This window comes from Ctenopharyngodon idella, chromosome 3 (assembly GCF_019924925.1).
Source record: "Ctenopharyngodon idella isolate HZGC_01 chromosome 3, HZGC01, whole genome shotgun sequence".
NCBI lineage: Eukaryota > Metazoa > Chordata > Actinopteri > Cypriniformes > Xenocyprididae > Ctenopharyngodon > Ctenopharyngodon idella.
In genome coordinates this window covers 26,899,525-26,923,926 of record NC_067222.1, presented here as the reverse complement: position 1 = coordinate 26,923,926, position 24,402 = coordinate 26,899,525, and the positions used below count along the sequence as shown (strand labels likewise).

The 24,402-nt window shown below is 37.0% G+C and overlaps 1 protein-coding gene and 1 long non-coding RNA gene across 4 annotated transcripts in view; one reads left to right on the top strand and one right to left on the bottom strand.

Moving 5' to 3' along the window:
* The window catches only part of arhgdig (Rho GDP dissociation inhibitor (GDI) gamma), a 31,446-nt gene extending 12,351 nt beyond the window's left edge, over nucleotides 1-19,095 (bottom strand). Inside the window, exons 1-2 of one of the 3 annotated variants that reach the window (XM_051886627.1) lie at nucleotides 18,892-19,095; nucleotides 3,526-3,702 (exon numbers count right to left, since the gene is read on the bottom strand). In XM_051886627.1, coding sequence (XP_051742587.1) covers nucleotides 3,526-3,697 — 172 coding nt within the window. In that variant the 5' untranslated portion in view covers nucleotides 3,698-3,702; nucleotides 18,892-19,095. Of the gene's footprint in view, nucleotides 1-3,525; nucleotides 3,703-12,052; nucleotides 12,214-17,170; nucleotides 17,194-18,891 lie in introns of those variants that run through there. The other 2 variants (XM_051886628.1, XM_051886626.1) reach the window with 2 other exon arrangements.
* Nucleotides 19,096-21,910: 2,815 nt separating this feature from the next.
* On the top strand, nucleotides 21,911-23,855 carry LOC127508557 (uncharacterized). The gene is made up of 3 exons (XR_007928834.1): nucleotides 21,911-22,213; nucleotides 22,297-22,337; nucleotides 22,486-23,855. It is a non-coding gene; the product is annotated as an uncharacterized LOC127508557 (long non-coding RNA).
* Nucleotides 23,856-24,402: the final 547 nt, after the last annotated feature.

The window sequence follows — 24,402 nt, the reverse complement described above, 5'->3', positions numbered from 1 at the left end:
ACAGTGATAGAGCTGCGGCTGCCCCACCCCTTAAAGGAACAGTTCACCCAAAAATGAAATTTCAGCCATTATTTATTCACCCCCATGTCATTACAAACCAGCATGCTGTTATTATTTATTTTTTTTCCCCCACTGGCACACAAAAAGAGACTTTTTGAATCTTTTCCATACAACAATAGTGCATTATGACTATGTCTGTCAAGCTCCAAAAAAAATGACAAAAGAACACACAGACACAAAATCAACATAAAAGCAGTTTATACACTATATTTCAAGTCTTTTGAAGTCATACAATGGCTTTGATGATGTGATGAACATTTAAATTTTTAATGAAGATGCTTCAAAAATTCTCCTTTTGTATCCCACAGAATAAAACACATGCATATAGGCTTGGAACAACATGAGGGTGAGAGTGATATGTGAACTACCGTACATCATAGAAGTTGTCCCATGAAGCATGCAGGGCAGGTGACTAGCTTAATTTAGGCGCTTAACTCTACTGTTCCACTGAATGATTGTTTCTGCAGCGCCAAGAGGGAGCTAGTGGTGTAAAACTGCACATAACAAATTGCTGGACGGGTCTCATTGATGAAGTGTTATTGATGCAGGGTGGGCTGGTTTTAAAAGTGGAAACTACAGTTCATCATCCGCTGATGGTTACAAGTGCCGCCATTCGCCGCAAGCATGCTCCCTCGCAAAACTGCGCACTGGGGAACGCACGCACCAAACATGACTGATCACCCTAGCATTATCCCACTATTATATCTGAGAAGATCTTATGGCAAATTTAATTTAATATTTTCGGTGTTTTCAGTGTTCACCAAACATTTAAAATCTGTCATCATTTACTCTCATATTTACCCTGGTGACCCATATTTTTTCCCTCCATGTAGTACAAAAGGAGAAATTATTAATGTACTTATTATTGTTATACTAATAAGATTAGAAATGTTACTTTGGCAACTATCTGAAATATTCAAGCACTAAAATTACTAACTGGAAATAAATAAACTGTAATAAAATTAAAATAAAACTAAATATTCATATTTTGAAAAAACAAATAAACATGACATAAGCACATAATTAAATTACTATAAATTAAAATTAAAACTGAAAATATAAAAATAAAAGCTAATTCAAAATAATAATAAAAAATATAACAATATATAAATAATACTAAAATTACACTGGTACCGATCTTAACGTACAGATTTGGAACGACATGAGGGTGAGTAAATTATGACAATTTTAATTTCATACACAATATGGGAAATTAGGATATAAGGAAGGCTTTGTATCATAGTTCTCAAGAGGTGCCTTGCTCTGATTGGTCATCATGATCTCAGCTCTGTAAGCAGATCTTTCAGTCTTTACACTGAAACACAAAACGCTATAAAATATCAGCACAGGCAGCCATTTGCATCCCAGCATATTGAATAAAGGCTATTATTAAACTGGCCATAACCAACAAAACAAAGATGAATCATTAATGAATCAGAGGACTCACAAGGTAAATACCCTCGGCACACAAGCTGCATTTGAATGGGAAAAAAAGAAATTACTGCAGTTGATTGATTCTCAACAGAAAATTAAATTGCATCTAAATCAAACGTTCTAAGCCCCATGAGTCAAGAAGAAATTAATCTGCCTTTTATGCCTTTAGGAATACTGTATCAGCAACTATTTCAGTTCACACTTTAAGGATTTGAAGTGTATATTTGGATTTTCCCTGTGGCAAAAGAAATTAGGAATCCTAGGCTTTGATCATAATATCACAGAAACAATTCATCATAGAAAGAAACAGAAAAGAAACAAAGCAGTTTCACTCAATAACTGAGTGAGAAATACAATAACAGATCTTATAATTAATGCAGCGGGACAGAATATCAAATGCAAATTATCCAGCGTTGTGCAGTGAGTGGAATCATAATTCATGTTTTATGTTTCTCTAAACAACAAAGCAGTTCAAAGCCGTGCTCTTCTGACTAAGTGATAGGCACCTTCTCATTTCTTCTCTGTTAAGAGGATATTGTTTGGGGCTTTGAACCAAGACTGGATTCCCCCGGGGGATCTGAATCTGTCTAGACAGCAGGAGGGGAAGGGAGAGCCATCCCTGGAGAGACGAGCTACAGCTTTAACCATGAAGACATGGCAATCTTCAGAAGATGAGACTCTTTGCAATATTCATTATTTGTGTGTATCTACATGAATGTGGGTTAAAATATCAATAAGATTCGAATAATTTTTAGAAGTTGTTCGGTGAAACTGATCCACTAAAAATGTCTTCAAATGCTTCAAAATTTACCAAGCCTGCATTTATTTGATCAAAAAATACAGTAAAAACAGTAATATTGTGAAATATTGTTACAATTTAAAAGAACTGTTTCCTATTTTAATATATTTTAAAATGTCATTTATTCCTGTAATGGCAAAGCTGAATTTTCAGCATCATGAACGTTGTCAATATTTTTGTGGAAACAGTTATACCTTTTTTTTAGCATTCTTTTATGAACAGAACATTTAAAAAACAGAATTTATTTTAAATCTTTTGTAACATTACAAATGTCTTTACTGTTGTATTTGATCAATTTAAAGGATTAGTTCACTTTCAAATGAAAATTAGCCCAATCTTTACTCACCCTCAAGCCATCCTAGGTGTATATGACTTTCTTCTTTCTGATGAACACAATCGGAGATATATTAATAAATATCCTGACGCATCCGAGCTTTATAATGGCAGTGAGCGGGATCAATGAGTATGAGCTGAAGAAAGTGCATCCATCCACATCCATCCACCATAAACGTGTACTCCACACGGCTCCAGGAGGTTCATAAAGGCCTTCTGAAGTGAAGTGATGCATTTGTGTAAAATAAATATCCATATTTAACAAGTTATGAAGTAAAATATGTAGCTTCCGCCAGACCGCCTTCCGTATTTAAGTTACGAAGAAAAATCTCGCAGTTCAAAACTGCCGTAACACCAGTTACGTTTTTTTCGTAAGCTGAATACGAAAGGCGGTCTGGCGGAAGCTATTTTACTACATAACTTGTTAAATATGGATATTTTTTACATAAATGCATCAGAAGGCCTCACTTCAGAAGGACTTTATTAACCCCCCGGAGCCGAGTGGAATATGTTTATGATGGATGGATGTGGATGGAAGCACTTTCTTCAGCTCATACTCGTTGATCCCGCTTACTGCCATTGTAAAGCTTGGATGCGTCAGGATATTTATTAATATAACTCCGATTGTGTTCATCAGAAAGAAGAAAGTCATATACATCTAGGATGGCTTGAGGGTGAGTAAAGATTGGGCTAATTTTCATTTGAAAGTGAACTAATCCTTTAATGCATTCTTGGTGAATAAAAGTATTAATTTCTTTTTCTTTTCTTTTTTTAAATAAACATTTGTAACAGTAGTGTATAAATTATATAAATTATAATATTAATATAATATTATTAAATGGTATGCACATGCAATAGGTGTGCTTCATTTTCCTGGTTTTTAGTGAAGGTACACTAACCTGCCACCACAGGTCCAGAGCCCAGGAGGGTTTGCTTGTACTTGTTCAGGCTTTCGTCATCCTTGTCCAGTTCCTGGATCTCCTGCAGGCTTTTTTGAGCCGGAGGCTGGTAGTTCAGATCTGGCTCATCTTCATCCTCAACCACTGGCACGTCTTTTTCTTTGTCAGCCATTATGCCTGAGAAAAACAAGAATGGAGGGTTTTAGAAAGGTCTAGTCATGGTCTTGAGCTCTATATAATCTTTTTCTTTTGCTTCTCAATACGTTTGAAAGAACATTCATAGACATCTTCACATACAGATATCAAGCTTACCATGATTTCACAACAAACCTGGATCAACATACAATTTATCAATCAGATTTTATACTGAGGGCTGTGGTTGTGACTTAAACATTTTTACCAACCTATCATTTCCCTCTGAATTTTGGTGTAGTTAATGGTTATGAGATTATAACATTTCTGTGCTTGTCCTGACTTACTTGACTTTGATTAAAACTGACTAAAACTTTGCCTTTTTAATATTACGTTATAGTTTTTGGACCACATTTCTAGACTGGTTTTGAAAAGGATTTTAGCAGGCCAGTCACGATCAAGTTTGGAGCATCTGGTAAAAGCATAAAATGGACAGATATTGAACTATTAGCGTAAAAATCTAGTGTGAAATCTCTGACCTGTTAACTACTTGGTTTGTGATGTTCAATGCGATTCTTTCTTTGTTCTACAGATGAGTAACACTCTGATAAAAGACAGACTGAAGGTATTTTCGGCTATCTTTCCTCCTCTCACACATTGTTAAACACAAACCAATTCAGAATGGTTAACACTGCTAGAGAGAATAGATTTGAACATTTATCTCTTTTAAATTCAGAGTCATTCGTTGTAATCCTCATGTAGCAGAACAATACACATCTTCAATGCTGATAATTCCATTTCTATTCAACTCATTTGAAAGATGGTTTCTAACTAAATGCCTGCAGTCTGAAAATATATAAAAAGAGTAACTGATGGTGTATGTACAGTAGCTGTTCCTGTTTAATTATAATAAGCCGGTCTGGTTGTAGCAGATCTGTTAAAGAAATCATTGCTTTTATTCATTTAGCCACTTGTCAGAAACACTGCATTTCAGCATAACAGCTAATAATTACTGGGGAGCAGACAGCTGAGGTATTGCTCTCCAGAGAAAAAGAGGAAAATAAAGACCCAGAAAACTGCTCTCCATGTAGGAGGCCAACAACAGGGACAGCAATTTGTCATATGAATTAAGAGAGCTGAATCGTAATGTTCACATAACTCCCCTAGAGAAGCAGTCTTGTAGAAGTGTTGTACAGAAATATACTGCCAAATATGGTACAAAATGGTACCTAAAACTCTTAACCTTCAGAAAATATAAATTGTCAACCTCAGGAGGTGGAACTCAATATTATATGGGCTGTTTTATTTTCTATTTAGGTTCTGAGGTTTGAGGTTTTTGCAATCCTAGACAAGTCTGATAGTTTTTACTAAAATGTCATTTAAATATTATGATTATGAACTGAAGTAATGGATACAGTTGAGAAAGTCAAAATCTCTGAGGAGAGAAAAGGTAAAAATTTATTTTATGTGTTTAAAACTAGCTAGTTTTCATGCAGCTAGATTAATTTTACGTTTGATAATAGTTTATCAAGCATATCTTATAGTTCTCACACACAAAAAAACAAACAAACATGGGTTTTGTGCCTCTAAAAATGCTCACTGGTCACCAAAGTGTACTGAATTTATAGGAAATGACAACTTCTAAATAATGACATCATTGCTTTCTCTAGTCTACAAGTGAAAATCCTTAGGGGATGAATGTTCCTGAACACACACACACACACAAAAAGAAAGAGACACCGCCACCCAGGTTGCCCCGGCTGATTTTATGTACAGTGTGTCGACGCTCTTCAGGCCAGCTCAGCCATGGAAACATGCTTACATCCTCCTCAATGATTATCAAGAGTGATGATGAACCTTTCTTACATTATGAAAGGAGAAGAAAAACCCTAAGTGCTGTAATGTGAAGGCAAATGGAATAATGGAAGGACGGGGCTATAAAATCTGATCTGATGGAATCAATAGGGTGTTTTTGAGGGTCACTCTCTAATACACCATTAGTTTTATAAGAGCGATTTTCACTCATAGTGTCTAATAAAAATATACCACCATCTCCTTTTGCATCAGATCGCGCTAGCTCAAGGACCATGACACTTATATGCTGCTGCTGTATATAAAAATGGGTAGCCAATTTCCTCCAACAAAAAGGTAGGAGAGTGTGGGAATGAATTCTGTATCTTCTCTACATCAGTTGAACCAACGGGAACCAGGAAGACAATTTGAGGAAGGACAAGTAGGTCAGATTATAGTTTATATGAGGAGGCTGCACGATTTATGCAATTTCCAGGTCCAAAATGCTGTTGAGACATACGGCATACTCCAGCTGCAGAAGACAAAGTGAGCCAATTAACCTACTAATTACAGAGAAATAAACAATCTGAATGTGTGCAGATGAAAGTGGTAATGAAGTGTGAGAAGGGAAATTTGGCTATGCATAAATGTGTATTAATCAACAGCCAACTCTTGTGCAAAATGGAAACGCCTGAACTGACTGCAGTGTTACGACATTTTACTAAAGTGTGGACACATCTTGCACACTGGTGTCCTTTGGACCAATATCCTGTGCATAATAAGGCTATTTAGTTAATTATCCCTGTGCAATTACACTTTAAATATTGCTAAAAAATGCACACCAATTAAATATCTTGCACACTGAATACACAAATCAAATCCCCCAAGCTGAGATTCACTATAGGGAAGCCTGGTCACACTGAATAAATGACTGGACTAATTGGGCAATTTAAAGCATATCCATGAGCCAAAGCCAAGATTCTCACTGCAAATTGCAAGCAAAATGAACTATGTAGTGAGGGATTGCAGTTAAGGATGGTTATAGACACATTTCAGGGCATGTTTTCTATATAATCTCAAAACTGCAATGTGATCAGAAACATATTAAATCATTAAACATCATTGATGTCCTCTCAATGTCCACAAGCTAATGGCTAATCATAATGCAGTTGTCGTGTAAACGAACGGGCAAAACATACAAATTTTGTTTTTAGTTGAAAATGGTGTTGTGTAAACAGCCCCTTGTATGAATGAGATCTTACAAATATGAATTATTAGCCACCAATTCACCAAAACGTAAAATAGTGATGAATTGCCATGAGGTTGTGTTGGACCAGTCATCATTTTTGTATTACAACTCACGAACTGAGAAGCGCTGCTCTAATGAACGCTAGAGACATGCTCCCATTCTCACAGTGGCCACTAGTGAGAGGTCATTTTTATTATAAAAAGAAGAATGACAGTAATTACCCTTGCTCAGCTGTGTTAAATAGCAATAATAATACTGTGAAGAATCTGACAAGCTTTTTAATTGGCTTCCCCCGCCCTTCGGAGATATAATTTCGGAGTGAAATATGTATGGCGCAGCATCTCGAGCTTCAAAGGCAACATGCTTTGGCCCGCTTTGATCAGTAGAAGCAGTTAAATGCCTGGCTATATTGTGATGGATAGCATGCTGGTTTTCATCTGATGGCGTGTTGCAGGTTTCAGTGCACAGCTAATGAGGTGGACTGTGAATGAGCAAAGAGCGCTGATGAACTGCAGTCTCTCATATTAAACGCACAACAGCTGTACCCAAATATTCTTCAGCAGATGAATGGAAGGCCCACTAGGGTTTCTGAAGTCCGTTCAAACCTCTGAGGGTCAAAGGGTACATTTACATGACAACAATGTACTAAATACTGAAAAGTTTTCCTTTGAGTTTTTTGCGTATAGACGGCAACGTTGTCAAAACGCTCCCTGTTCACACGGATCCACGAAAGCGACTAAGAACAATATTATTCATGCCATGCCAGTAGTTGACGATTAGAGTTCGGTACCAATCGGTACTGCAATTTTAAAAATGTAACACTTTGAGTGCTGTTGAGCGGATTCATAATCACCTCTGATTGGCCATTGTGTTGACGTGCTCATCAGATATGTCTGTGATTGGCTACAATGATCAATGCAAGGGAGCGTTTCGAAAGCACACAGAAGATGTGATGACTATTTACAATGTTTTTGAAGCGTTGATCATTGAAGCCAATCACAGATATATCCGATGAGCCGTGAACACAGTGGCCAATCAGAGGTGTTTACGAATCTGCTCAACAGCGATCAAAGCATCACATTTTTTAAATTTCAGTACCGACGTGGTACCGAAGTCAGTACTTTTGACAACTCTATTGGTGATGTTACTTTACTTTGTAAAGAAACACTATGTGCCTGTAGACTGAACCGTTTTCAAACATAGTTTACACTGAGACGATAATGGCAGCGTTTTCAAAAACTTGCACTTTGAATCCCATTTTCAAAAGTTTGTTTTCAGGCACCCAAAACGCCATTGTCGTGTAAATGAAAGGCCAAAAAGCATAAAAAGTTTTCCATTTTTAGTTGAAAGCAGTGGGTGGAAACGCAAGATGCGCATAAATTCTAAAAATGCGCATAAAAATTAGTTTGATTAAGATGGATAAATGTTTTATCCAATAAGAAGGCGTGTGCATAAACTATATGATGGGAACACATTTACCGAATAAATCCCTCGATGCGCAACTAAAAACTCACGTGACTTTGACTCAACAGAGAATGTGATTGGATAACTGAACTAACCAGCGGACCAATTTCATTGCACAACATCTCAAATGTTGGTTTGATCATTCTGAAATGTCTGAGCAAAGTCTGTAATATCACAATGATTTGGAATACGGACCTTGCAGAAGCGTCTCGTGACTGTGGCAAACACCCGGCATTCGAACGCAAGATAACATGACAGCGTTTATAGGGGTTATGCGCAATCTAACTTCCGTATTCTGTAAAACAGATCAGATCGCTTCCGGTTTAGGTCTTTTGCATGTGCGTCATGAAAAAAATTGCTGTTTTATTCAAGATAACTTAAAAGGAGCGAGCAAAAATGAGCATAACTGATGTCCCCCGCATATGCAGATTGATATTTAAAAGCTTTTTTCATTTTTCTTCTTCACACTAACGTTTAGATATTTAATAGAATCTATAACATCTATAACAATGTGAACTTGGTAGTTTCGCTGATTACCTTAAAAGTCCATAGATATGCCGTCAGTTCAGTTTTCAGTTTTCCGGTTTGGTCATGTGACGTTCGACATATACCCTATTGCGTCTGCATGCTCTGAGACGGGTCATTTATGATGTAGGGGGGAAAAGGCCAGTTTCTTCCCCGACTGCAGCAACTTCCATTTTTATTACTGATATTTTGCGCTAATTTCCCAGGAAGTAATGACTTCTCTTGAACACATGGGATGGAATCTACTGATGGAAACTACTGCTTATTCATTTATGTGTCAAAGTATGGCATGTTACAGTAAAAAAAATTATTGTCTGAATACCTTGCCTCTACTTATGAGCTCCGTTTGCTCTAAAATGAAAGTCAATTCAGCAGCTGCTGTAACTTCATACTACCTGTATATATTAACACTTTAAATTTAACTGCTCTGCAACCCTCACATCCTCTACTTTCTCAACTACTTTGACACCATCAAAGTCTCTGCTAATCAAACTTAGAACAGTGTCAAGAGTGATTCATATCAGTAAATTGTGATCCTTTAAGTCAGTGACAAACACAAACCACAGCAGGCCGGAAATCTGCACAATTCAACGGTTTTACAGACAGAACGCCCCAAGCCATTTGACACTGTCATGAAAGGTTTTGGCTGTAATATATTGAAACAATGCAGCAGGAATACATTCATTCTAAACTAGAATATGGCAGAACTCACAGATTAAATATTCACAAGATGATTTCAAAGCAAAATGAGAAAAAATTCAATTAATAAAGCAGGCCCAGACAAAATCTACAGACTTTCTGCACTGATTTTGAGGGAAAATTTGTCAATATATATTATATATTATATATATATATATATATATATATTAAACCATAGAGCTTTTATTTTGAAGAAAAAAAAAAACCTTTCTTTTTTATGACAGATTTGTAAACAATTATCATTACAAATTTGGGAAGATGGTTAAGCCCAAGAAAATAAAATATAACAAAATACAAGTGTAAAATATAAAAACAGTTCTGGACTACTATTTGTAACTGAAAACATAACCAATACAACAAAATATTTAATAATTTAAATATAATCAAAAATAGTATAAAATCATTCAAATAAGTATTAGTACACATAAAAGTTGGGGAATGGACGACATATTCAAATTCTCAGGATCGGTATTTAGACAGCAGCTGCAATGTGAGAAAACAGAGCTGAACACCTGACTGCATGTAGTGCAATGATGCATTTGATCCTCCTCATTCATATGGCCTTTCCCTACAGGGAGCACAAACACGTCAGCTTTTTTAAAATCTCTGTTTCTCCTACATGCAATCTAATTGATTTACTCCTTTAAACATGTGTCAGGTCTCTGACGTGCAGCCATCCATCACAGCGCAGTAGCAGCTGAGGCTCAATGAGTCGTGATGCAGCTCTGCCGGGCTACAGGGGGTCTTAGCGTGTCAGCACCTGCAGTCCAGCAGAGAGAGAGCTGAGAAACCTGTGCACCGGTCCGTCCCTTGGAGCCCGTTTTTTTGGGCCTTCTCTAAACACCATTGATTCCACTGGAATCACCTAGCCTCAAACTACTCTGGCTTTGTTCACACTGCACAAAAGTCTGGTTTGGTTTGAAAGTCTGATCTTGCGGACCGACGATCCGCACTATTTATCTGTTTGTTTATAGTGCTGTTGAAGGCCCTGCCCAAAATGGCACCCTAAACACTCGCAATCTTCCTACGAGTCCACACTTCCACGACGGAAGTCTGCTGTGGATCTCGCCTCAGTGCGGGCTCAGCAAAAGTGCACATCGAGGGCGCATATCGACCGCAAAGGGAAACCTAAAATGACAAATGGGACACCCTATGGTCTCATGAAATTCACAATCATGTGCATGCGGCGGGCATTTTAAGTCTACAAGAGCGTAAGTGCATATGAAGTGTGCCATTAGGGGCAGGGCCAATGTCCGGTCATCTGTGTATAAATATTAGGCTAAAGCACATTCCAAAACATCAGATTTTAACCGAATTTCAAAGGACATTTGGATTTAATATGAATCAACTTTGGATTTCATGTATTGTTTTTACATTCAGACTTGACAAAAAACTAAACAGATTTGAATCAGATACAAAGGATCAAGTTTTATCTAACAGTCTTTTGACAATTCGTAACTATTTTACATTGCTAAACTGGAATTCGTATGAATTTGTACGATCTCATTTGTAGGTTTTCATACAAATTGCTAATGCCCCACTGAGGGCTAGGTTTAGGGGTGCAGGTTCATGTTTACTTTTTTTTTATTTTACTATAAATCATACGTTTTCCTACGAATCATGTCATACAAATTTGTATGCAATTCCAACTTTGTAAAACACCTTCTCGTGAGGTTCAGGTTGGGATTGGTTGGTTAGCATGTTTCCATTAGCCCCTGTTGGTACATGTTGTAACTACAGCATATGATTGCAACTTTTTAAAAATATTATATTATAGTAAATGTTTTACCAGTAGCAGATTTGTTTTTTGGTGGCTTAAATTTAAGTTAAACTGACTATATATTTATATTTTTCCTGTCTCTTGAGTGATTAGTCAGGTAACTGCCTCAAAACACCTGCAAAACTGAACACCCGTGAGCAAAATCACATACTTCCGGGGGGGGTTCTGCGTCATCCAGGCAACTGCCATTGAGATTAATGGGAATGCTCATGGAGAAGCCACATACTGTATAGGAATCTGAGATAGCAATGTCAATATAACCCATCCCACACATACAGATATGTACATCTACTCTCCTCTTTACACATAAAAGCAGGGGTTCATTTGTCATACATCATTACTTCCAAGATTTCAAAGTGAAACAGAGACACTAAGAGAAAGGAAGACACAGATAAAGAGGTAAAGTGGGAGTGAGCACCACTGGATTGATGTCAGTAAGCAGCAGCTCTGCAGAGTGAAGCCCTGAATCAACAACATCTGTGACATGTAATTACAAGCAACATGATGATCACACACACAAAGCAATGTTGTGAGAGCAACAACCAATCGATCAATACATATTGACCAACTTCGCTTGTCTTAACTGCATCACATGCCAACTCTAAAAATGTCTATCCACAAAGGAAGTCATCACATAAAATGGCCATTCAGTATGACTTTAAAAAAAAAATCTGTTTGAAATGTAAATAGGTTTTAGGATACAACGCAACTTAAAACACCATTCACAATAAGCTTCAAACAACTTCAGCTGAAGGCTTAGGGCTGGTCTATTAGATCATCTGAGGTCTTTCTGAATAGTTTGAAGAGCATTTAAACAGCATACATTCTAGTTAATTTTAGTACATAACATTTTTGCCTCATAATAGACAACATAAATGCATCCTCACCTCTGTAGCAAACTGTTAACCAGAGCAGTTCAAGAAACTGTCCACCAAATTCACAAACATCCAAGCCCAACATTGTGAGTAAGCTCTTTTCCACAAGGTTTCCCACAAAAAAATCAGGAAGAAAAAAAATCAAGAAAGCACACCTCCTGTGGTACAGAAAAAGCTGTTTCTAAAACACATATATATATATTTATATATATATATAAAAAAAAAGAATTCACAGCAGCATCCTTTCTACCGCCACAAAAAAACCAAGATACAGAATCACTGGGTGTGGGTTGGCTACAGAGAGAGAGAGAGAGAGAGAGAGAGCGAGAGCGAGTGAGAGAGAGAGAGAGGGAGAGATAGATAGTAGAGAGACAGTACGTAAGAGAAAGAGAAAGAAAGTAAGGGAGTGAACGAATGCACAAATGATCTGTGCTTAATCCGCGTTGGAAGACCGGCTGTGGCTGAAGTGTTGGCAATGAGGCGGTAATGTGGGAACGGTATTCCAGTCTGCAGACGCTATTGATTCCACCGGCATGAGAAGCAAACCCTCCGCCTCAGTTCAGCACGCCTCCCAACCCCATCACTCATTAGACAGGAGACTGCGATGATCTCATCCTCTTCCTCACACACACACACACACACACACACACACACACACACACACACACACAGTATCCTTTCCCCTCTGTTCTCTTTATTCCCTGTTCTATTTCTCTGTCTTCACATTTCTGCTCTCTAGAGACACTTATTATTCTTACCATCCCCCATTTTATATCAACTATCACATTGTTTCCCCTTTTATCTCTCCCCCCTCTCTCTCTCTGTCTCTCTCTTTCTCTCACTGTCTCTTTCAGGGGCAACATGCTGGGCAGACTGCTTTTTTCCCCTCTGGTCGAAGATGACTTTCTATCAGTTTGTAGTTCTCCAGCATGTCATTCTGTCATCTCTCTCAGGGGTCATGGACCTGTCAGAGGAACCTGTCAGAGGTTACACTGGGCGTGCCTCTGCATTTCACATGGCCTTGATGCTCTGTTGTTGGAAGCGTCTTGCTGAGGGGTGCTGCAATGCCGAAGCCTTTTTCAAGAGACTTGTAAGGACAATGGTTTATGTGCGCCGACCCATTACAGCATCTCACTGCATGTCTGGTGCAAAGCTATGACACAACCAGCACATGATCTGATGTGTGAACTAAGTAAAGACCCATTGGATTGTATCTGAACTAGTATTTATATTTTAGTATAATGAAGCAATAAGCCATTATGGTCATGCGTTACACTGATTTTTCCATGTGCAAGGGATGTTTTTAGGGATAAAACACACCTAACTGTTCTGTTACTATTGGAGAACTAAGAAAACAGCAATATGATAAAAAATAACAAGGTTAAAAAAAGTTTGATTTAAGGCCGATCACACCAAGGACAAATTTTAATAATCGTTCCAAGTGTATGAGAATAGTGAAGTCCACACAACAATTATAATAACAAAGAGGAACGATATCACTTTCAGAATGATTTTCTTCCAGCTGTTGAGTGATAAAAACATTGACAGCCAATCAGAATCCATCCTGCTCTAAAGAGCTTGAGCATTTAAAGTGGCAGGCGACAGAAGTGTCTCGCTGCAGCCTGCGGTGGACATCCAAGTTTGACGTCAGAAGCCACGCCCATGTCCAAATATGTCACATTCTCACTAGCGTGATTTTTTTCCCCCAAACCAGTTCAGCTGAAATTCCGCCCTGCAGGTGATTCTTAAAGGGTTAGTTCACCCAAAAATGAAATTTCTGTCATTAATTACTCACCCTCATGTCGTTCCAAACCTGTAAGACCTTCATTCATCTTCGGAACACGAATTAAGATATTTTTGATGAAATCTGAGGTTTTTTTTTTTTATCTCCCATAGAAGGTAACGAAATTACCATACTCAAGGTCCAGAAAAGTAGTAAAGACATTGTTAAAATAGTCAACATTATGAAGGGACGAGAATACATTTTGTGCGCAAAAATAAAACAAAAATAACGACTTTATTCAACAATTTTTCCTTGTTGCTTTATAACATTAAGGTTTAACCACTGTTGTCATGTTGACTATTTTAACAATGTCTTTACTACTTCTCTGGACCTTGAATTTGGTAATTTCTTTGCTTTTTATGGGAGATAAAAACCTCTCGGATTTCATCATCAATCTTAATTTGTGTTCCAAAGATGAACAAAGGTCTTACGGTTGTGGAACGACATGAGGGTGAGTAATTAATGACAGAAATTTCATTTTTGGGTGAACTTTAAAGATTTTATTGGTCTACACCAAACACTGATCCCTAAACCTAACCGTCACTGTAACCCTAACCAATGAAATTAGCTGCAGGGTGGGATTTCTGGTGAAGTGATTTGGGGGGGGTAGAAATCACGCTTCCTCATTAACTTTGAAACAGGAAGAAGCATTGAGAAAACTTAACCCTCAAACCTAATTCTTTCTCTTGTTATGACAGACCGTACTGAAACCCACTCAAAACTTACCCTTAACGCCTAAAAACCTCTTTTAATCTGGAACTTACATACTGAAACCTACCTAAAACCTACCTAAAAACCCTTTAAATTTGAAACCTACATACAACAAATTGGGTTTCTGGGGCAGAATGGGTGTGGGGAGTCACAAGGTGACGTATTGGACACGGGCGTGGCTTCTGACGTCACACTTTGATGTGGCCGGGGTTGGATGTCCAGCACAGGATGTAGCGAACCCTACTTGGCGCGCGTTTATAATAAACATAACTTTTTTGTGCATTGGTGTGGATGCTAATATAGGTGTTGTTTAGTTATCTTTATAGTTATCATTCTTAGTGTAAATGGGTCTTTAAATTTAAATTTTATTGGTCACAATAAATATTTATTTGCGTAACCATGGTCTGGTAACTAAAGCATTAAAGGTGCAATATGTAGAAATTTCTGTCCGCTAGAGGTCGCTAGAGGCCTATTCAAAACAAAGGCGTAGCTTGATGATGCCAAGTTTGAGCGCGGAATCTTGGGACATGTGGTCTTCACATCACAGCCGGTTGAAAAGAATTGGGATAGGACTCGGGAAGAAATCATGTTCATGGATGCGATTATTAACGTTATTGTAGTATGAAGCAGAGCAGGACCGAGTGTTGTGGGAGCTGAACGAGGCCGCTGGAGCGATTGCGCAACACACGCCTCACGAGCAGCGGAACTTTTATTATGCCACAGTCGCCGGCGCTGCTTCCGCTTTTCCGGTCATGAGTATGAGGTAACGAACGCACAGAGTAACGTTATAACATTTTCAACACTCTCAAATGTATCTAATATGATAAACTGAGCTAGTTTATCATATTAGATACATTTGAGAGTGTTGAAAATGTTATAACGTTACTCTGTGCGTTCGCTCTGTGGCTGCTGTGAGACACTTGTTGCACACGGCAGTGAACTAGATCGATATTAGAATATCATATTAAATGCTGCTGGATGGTTTGTGTTGATAAATGGCATGCAATTCATTTTAAAATGTATTGTATGATGGAGAAAATGCTGTATTACTGTTACTAAAAATAAAGCTGCATCTGATTATGCTATGTTAGCTACTTCACAAAATAGTGTTTTTCTCTGAGGCATGGTAAAGCATGGTACTCGCAAAAAATCAAGAAAATTAGATTTAAACAATAAGACTAAATGTGTTGAGCTATATAACAATAAATAGTTTTCTGTCTATAAATATATCAAAACAGTTGTTCCCTTGTTTATTAAAACATGTAAATATTAAAGCGTATTTGGTGTTTCCATGGTTTCTACAAAATAAAACCGAGGGTAACACAGGTTACAATTGACAGGCGACTCCCGGAGCCTTGGTTAAAATTGCAATTTTCTCACGATTTACAAATAGTTGCAAACATTTGGGATATTGTAAGTACTCAAGTGAACAAAATATATAACACTGGCCTAGTGGTTTTTGGATATTTTACAGCAAATTTCTTACATATTGCACCTTTAAACCAATACCAGTTAAAACGAAAAAAAAAAAGAGAGAGAGAGCTACTGTAGGATGGAAAGTGCTCATCAGGTAAACCTCCCCCAATAGCCCTTATTATTAAAAAAAATTGATGAGAAATGTTTGCATTTATATTAAAATCTTGGGCTGTTGATTGAAAATATATGCATTTGGGCAAATCTAAGCGGAATATTTGATTCCAAAAGAATCAAAAGAGAAAAGAAGCAGGGGATTTTAAAGTCACCATGAAATCAGAATGGTGATTTATGGAATATTGCAGTATTTATTATAAATTATTTATTGATAGATATAATTTTTTGTTCATATGCCCTTGTAATCAAATCAAAATCAAAATGGCTCATAATTTAATTAAAATAATTTAATCAAAATACATCTCTTTTCCGATGACGTGTTTACTGATGCCAGGGTGGAACAACCTGTCACTCACATGACATCACAGCAATAGCAAACCACAACCATCCAATCATTTCCCAATAGACAAAATCAAGTCCTGCCTACATTTCTTCTAGTTTAGGAAGCCGTTTTACTCAAGTGTCACAAAAGGGAAGAAAAGACTATCGCAACTTCCATCTCATGCTGACTTTAAGTATCTTTTTGTTCTCCATTTAAACTGATTCCTTTGAATTAAAAATTGAGATATTAAAGAGACCTCACTTGTGGTTATTCTATCTGACTTTGTGGGCTTCACATTGTGGTCAGCTAGTGCAATCTGGGATTCGAGTTTAGACTGACTGACAGTTGTTCAAATCAAGCAGCTCTGAAATGGGATTTGACAGATTACATAATAGATCTACCAAGCTACACTAAGCTGAGAGCACAAGACTGCTGCTATCTGGCAGCCTGTGATTTCCAATGAAACTTGCAGGGAGAAAACAAACAAACAAAAAATCATAAAAGACTATTGATCAAGTTATGCATGCGCACACTTTTGACAAAGAAATATCTCTACTTATGATCTGCATGACTGGAAACTGTTGCACAAACAGGAAGTAACAAGAGCAGTCTTCTAAATCCAACCACAGTTGGTCTATGTCAGCGGCATTCTTTTAACAATGTCGTCTATTGTCGGAATGTGTCTCAAATTGGGTTTCAACAAAGTAAAATAAATTTAAACAACCTTAAAATTTTGTTCTGAATGGTTCCTCTTGAGGCTTGTTCGAAATCGCAGTTCACTTGCGATTCAGCTTTGCTCCACTACTTCAGGAAGTTCAGCACAAGCCTAGGCCTGAACAACAAACACCCAAGAAGGAAGTGAAAGGGCTGTCTTGATCAATACACAAAGATCTTGTTTATCGAGGTCTGCCAGTTAATATACACAGCTTCCTTTTTAGGGATCTGTCAGGCATTGTGATATTTTTGGCTGCTTCTCCAGTGACTGCACTTGTTTATTTGTGCAGAGAAAAACAGAGTTAGCTGTTCAAAGAACTAAAAGAAAACCTCGAAAGTTTTCATCTCTTCGAAAATCATTTCCATGCTAGCTTTTATGGGCTATTTATCAGCTCAGTGATGCACCTTGACGTAAGTCATCTACTGCGCTCATCAATATGAGGCTAAGAGGCATCGCAAGAATTTTCCAATCATTTTACAGCCCCTTAAACCGTGTCAATGCAAAATGAGCTTTCAGAAAAAAAGCAGATCATATCTGAATTCTCCAGAGGCTGCAATAAAATAGCAATACACCTTCTCGTGCTGATTAAACCATATCAGTTAGGCTATAAAGACACTCAACATCACCATCATATTTAGCGCCTGCTATGTGAGTGTGTAAAAGATTTTTTTTTTCAGAGCAAGGGCAATGTGAGACAGAAGTGCTACTGAATGACAGGATAAAGGATTGAATGACGACAGAGAATAATAGTGATTCACCAGCACTTCAAATCAACTTTCTCATCCATGCACAAGTAAAATTACCCATGGTCTAATACCCAAATAGCAACAAGAAATATTTACGACAATTTAAATGAAATAAAATAGGTGAAATATTGACATGTCCTGGTGATGTGGCAACTTTTTTAATACACAGCTTTCTGGAATACTTGATTCTGATTGTTCAACTGTAACATTCAGAGCTCAAATATTTCTGAAAAGTAAAAACAACTAAGCTAATAAAATAATTTCAACTAAAATTAACATTTCCTGTCCATGCAGCATAACAAGTAGTAGGATAAGGTGATACATCTGAACATTTCTTGTGACGATGTTAGACTGTCTGTACATTATTTCTTACGTAACATGTAAAAGTCTTTTGAATTGTTCATTCTGCTCAATATTCATACTTATAAAGTGATAAAGGATGCCAGTAAGGTGTCTGACACATGCAGGAGCCAGTCAGAACAGGATCTGAGTTTGGTCTTTCGTTAAAAGAGGATGTGGTTGCATGCGACTTTGCCAAAAAAGTACATCAAAAGTTAGAGGACGGGGCTAATACTGTCTTTGTGGCATAAGTGAGATTATTAATGCACCAAATTATCATCAAAGCCAGATATTAATATCATTCTGTAGCACATAGCCTATTCCTGTCAAATTAAATCATAAATCTTACTGTGTGAATTGAAATCTTTAAAGAAAGTTACTCCAAACCTCATACAGTCCAAGACAGTGTTCCCATTTCAGAATGTCATTCAAAAAATGAAAATGGAAATAACAAAGATCACCTATATAAGCCTTAAATCCAAAAAAAAAAAAAAAAAAAAAAAACTTTTGCCAACGTTAAAAAATATCAGTATGTATCTTTGTTTGCATTGTCTACATCTTTGCATCATGTCTACAGCGAAACAAATCGTTTCTAACGCTGAAAACAAAGTTAGATAGTGAAGTAATAAAGTAAAAGTGTCTTACCGCCTTGTCTCGTCTTGCAGAACTGCAGATGCGGATGTTCAAGAGTGTTCAGATCATGTGTATACCAGGAAATAGAGTTTACCAATCACAACTCAACGCCTCACACTAGTACACAGCTGTTAAAAGAAACGCCAGCCAAGTGTACTTAAAATTGTTTTACGGTTTTGTAAACAGCGCTTTTTATGTTTGTAGCTACTTGCAAAAGAATATCACATTGCTAAAAATGGCAAAATTATGTAAAATGTCAAAATAGTTTCACAGGACAAGCATGAGTGAGCGTTACAGCAATCTGTTTGTTGCACGTGCTGCAAAGCAAACAACTGCAACGTTAGCATAGTCAATCTGATACTGTGTAATCAAACAGATTTATCAAACTTTTCTTTTAAATCCCGATGTAAAACTATGCTGCTGTAGTGGCCGTATCAAGATATTAATGACATGCAGCATAGGAACTCGTTAAAATGACAGAGCAGTGTCAATGTCAATCTACAGTGTGCAGCAGCGTCTCAGTAGGTATCTGCGCCACCACAGTATGAGCTCCTAAACATTCCTTGTGCTCAAACTCCTCTGCTAAAATAGGCTATATATGATATCTTTGTCTCAACATGTCTGTAAATTCCTCGACAGGATTTTCTGCGTTTCTGTAAAACAATGCCTGCTGCTGCAAATAGCTGCGCTCTTTCTCCTGTAGCGAGTAACATGATTCAAATTCAAAACGTCAAGTAACGTTAAATGTGACTTTAATACAATTTGAAGGCAATTTGCATTGAATACAATTGAATTTAATACTAAATGAATAAATACATGCCAAATATATGTACAAAAGCTGTATGTTAAATGTATAAAGTTGCGATTATTAGGCTATGCATTATGATTAACATGTAGGCTACATGTTGCTCCTTTTAATTTGTTAGATGTGTAGCAGTTGCATATCTGGACAAAATCGGTCAGTTATTGCATCAGACTTTGTTTTATTCACGATTTGGTCATATACTTTGTAGTAGCATTCAACATTTGTGTTTTATGATTTTTATGCTATGCTTTTATGCTTTTATGTAGTATTTGCATAAGTCGATAGACAGATCCTGGTTTTGCTAGAGTTGCATTACAGTAGAAGAGGGAGTTCTGTGTGGAGAAGGAATGTTGAAGAAGTTGCCTCAGGCCACAGATTTTATAGCCAAACCTGTTTTTGTTCTCTAGAAGAGAATATGCCATACAAGTGGTTCTCAATCTTTTGGATTCCAACTCCACTCATTGACCGACACAATATTCAAAGCTTTTCTGCACAAACCAGCTATATGTTACAGTGGTCAAAACCGTCTTGAATGAGATCTCAGTTGTGTGTATGATGTCAGTTTACATGTTATAGGTCTTGATTTAAAAAAAAAAAAAAAAAAAAAATTTTGCATTTTAATTCAGTTAAAGTTAAAATATAAGTAAACTTTGGGCCCCTTGTGAGATTTTTGAGGCCCCTGTGCTTTATCAAACAAGTTCACTGCATCAGCGTTTATTAAGATTCTTACCACCCCCTTCTGTTTAAAAGTTGAATTACATTTTCCTAGCTGGATTGGTGTTTAATATGTGTTTGTATTATTTCATCTTTTTTAAACATTGTTTATGTGTATTTATAAAAGTATATGTATGGCTACTGACTGCTGCTACTACTAATAATCCTTACTCACTTAAATCATATTTAACAGTAAAATAAAAAGAACAGAAATACAATCAGGTACTGATTTGAGACCAAGGTAAGTTATGCCTTCTCAGTTTTATGCCATTGCCACAGAAGGCTCTCTACAGATCTCCAAAATACAGCTCCATGATATTACAGATAATCCACGCCTGCAGGGAATGGTGGGTAATTCAGAGTGAAGTTAACTTTCAAAGAGACTCAGATCACGCTGTGAACTGGAAATGGAGGACTTTGAGGTCTCTTTTTCTTTAAACTGTCCTTAAAAGTCTTTTTATTGTTGTATCAGTTCATGTGTAATCCGAAAAGGCTGCATGAGATGATATTTTACCTGTTGGCCTGAATTCCACTTCTCTTAAAGAAGCAGGTGTTCTTTCTCAATTGTATTAAAGCTCTCAGCCACATGACTCTCATATCCCAGTTCTACATGTGACATCTGTCTCTGCTTGACATGATCTTCTTAATGGTGCTCACTGCTCAACATCACTCACAATGTCAGGGACTTAACTTTAAGTAAATTAGTCTTTTAACATAGCTTACGCCACACTGAACGTCAGCAACCCTGTTCCATATTAAGTGTAGATAATACTGTTGTCTTTCTCACTTTAATGTTGATATCTTGTGTGTTACATAGGGCCACAATAACCATTTCAAAATTTATTATTTTTGTATTTTATATAGATGGATGGATGGATGGATAGATAGATAGATAGATAGATAAAATATTTTAAAATAATTTAACAGTAAGTTTTTAATTTCATGAGATGAAGTTAAAAACAGATTTTTTAAGATTTCAGTGTCATTGTTCTACTTATGCTACTTTTAACATAATAAAAGTCATTGTTTATTCTCAACTTTCTTCATTATTTCCTGAGGAAAGTCAACGAATGATGGTGTTCGCAGATATATGAAAGTTCTTTAACATAAGAGAAATGTGTAAAATTAAAATTAAAAGTAAAATCACTGTATATGCCAACTCACTTTGCAAAAATGTAGAAAATTCTTTGAAACACATCTTTCTTGCTTATATAGCTTATATAGCCATTTTAGGTAATGTCATTATCAAAGTTGTTGACATGCTTGAATTCTTTAAGTATGCATAAGATCTTGTTGTCATTCATTTCCTCTACATATGCCATGAATGAAACACATGTTCACCATAACCCATGTCAGACTCTCCAGGTGTGAGCTGACCATTCAGAAAGATTTCTCAATGAAGGCCAGTTTGTGTTTTCACAATCCAAGGACTAATCCCAGACATTTGCCTGAGTTAACCTGGAACAGATTGCTGCTGTGTGACTGCGGCAATCTGTCAGGCTTTGCTGTTGACCCATTGACGCAAACACAGACCAGTCTGAGTGTATTTAAGCCGACTTTCCTCGACCACAAAGAGAGAGACTGACACTGACCGAGAAGACATCTACAAACACTAGAGCCCACATAAGAGCCTGATTTTTTGGAAACGCAGACGGTGTACGAGATGAGCTCGGGAAATAGCTGCGACAGTCTCAGTGACTCACCCATAAGCCCAAAAAGAGTAGGACCAACAACACCCAGAAGAGGACCCCCTAAATTCAAACAGAGAATGACAAGACAATTCAAAAGTAAACCTCCCAAGAAGGGAGTCAAAGGGTGAGTAGACAACATTTAAATCTACTTGATCTATTAGGAAATACACTTCATTTTGTGATCAATTTCTTCTCTCTTTTCATTAGATTTGGAGATGAGATCCCAGGAATGGAGGGTCTTGGCACTGGTGAGTACAGCCCTTGGAACGTAGCTTTTGTAGTGTTCAAATTACTGTGTTGCGTTATGCTAAACCCATTACTCTTGCAAACAGATTTTTTTTTTCTCACTGTCTGGCTCATCACTGTGCTTCATCTGCCAACTTCTTTCATGCACAGACATCACTGTGGTGTGTCCATGGGAAGCGTTTAGCCATCTGGAGTTGCACGAGCTCGCCCAGTATGGTATTATTTGAGACGGACTACAGGAAGATGTGTCACCTGGACTTGTTTAGTTGACTAGACTCCACCTCTAGATCCCAAATGAGGGATGCTGCAAACGGACACTTGCTCCATTGCCTTTATTATACTCTGTTGCAAACAGCTGAGTTGTACAGACACCAACTCACCAGCCTATGAATGCACTTAATACATTTAATATAGTGGCTATTCAGATGCAGGAGGAATTAGGTTTATGACGTTTTATAGGATGATATAAAGGTGAAAGGCCTTTTGGTAGAAGAAATAATGTGGAATTTGATTTCAATCAAAGTTTATTTTCTACTGCACTAGCCCAAATTCCATACAGTGGTACACTCTGTGGCACCACCTGCCAAGTTATTGTTTTTATTTGTGCTAGTTCTATATTTTGGCCTTTTTTTCTTTCTTTTTTTTTTAGTAGATGCAATCTGAGAGGAGAAGCCTTATTAGCTGTTCACATCACTTCTTCTGTCGTGTGGTGTTGATGCCTTAGACTTCTAATGTAGCAAATTTAGTTCTCATGTTTGGCTTAATTAAAAAAAAACTGAATCTGTATTGTTAAAATAAAGATTTGGTGTAGACTATCTGACTGAAGTACTATTTGAAGCATGAACAAGAAATGTGGAAATTAAGCATGGAAATTCATTGCTGCAAAAAATCGTATGACTCCTATTGACCTTGTTAATGAATAGCAGTTCACAAGAACTCCTCTGCCGTCAAATTGCTTTCTTCAAATTCATTTATAGTCTCTTTTCTCATTTTTCTAAATGACTTCTTCATAAGGATTAACAGTGTAAAACATAATCAGTACTAAATTACATTTGATATGCATTACAACTCAAAGACTGACGAGCTCGTTATCAATTTTAACAAAAGGAAGTCAACACAAAAGGTTAGAATCATAAAAGTGTTTTTTTTTTTTTTTTTTACATATAGGCATAGGCTATGTTTATGTTTAACGGCGTTTTCAAACGTTTTAGTAGGCTAACCACGAATGCTAGATAATTTGCGCTAAATTTATGAGGTAACCATAGCACTATGACCGTTTGTATATCAAAAGAAGCCTAGGCCTATATATAGTGTAATAATGTAACACGTTCTTGTAGATTTACATACGCCTACCACAGATCTATCAATACAAATCGTCAGTGAGTTGTTTAAAAACATTTACAAAGTTATGAAAAAAAATCCAGTAATGTTTATTAATAATGTCCTCAAAACGTTAGCACAAAAATATTATTTAGGAATAATATTATTATCTTCATGGAACGTTTTTTTTTTTTTTTCCGTTTTAGTTGGACTTTTGTTTGGCATTTTTAAATGTTACTGCTTGTTTCGAAATGTACATTCAGAAATAAAGTTTTCATAAAAAAGTTAGCAAAACCTTTTTATAAAACGGATAGTTCCAGCCCTTGATTCTGATTGGTTGAGCTGCGTTCGAAGCCGTTGTAAAATTCCCGAAAACATACAGCTGACCGCATTACATGAGTATCGCTGCGCCACTGTATGTGTGTGTTGCTGCGTCTGTCTTAGCAACCACTCTTAGCAACGTAAACATATGTTTGTTCTCTATTGATTTTGTTAATTGAAGCTTACTGCATTTTATGTAGAAGAGTATTGTAAGAGAGATATTGAGTGACCGAGTGTATTACCTGCATTCGAATTTAGCATTTTCCTTCAGGTCAGTCCAGTTCATAATAAAAAATCCGTTTGAATGTCCGCTGCGATCTTGTCCTTTTAACATATAATAGGTTTCCCCGTGCCCCGCTGACACTGACAGCTAGTCAAAGCATTTGCGTCTTGTTCCGTGTTCACAACACGTTTCAATATAAAAGT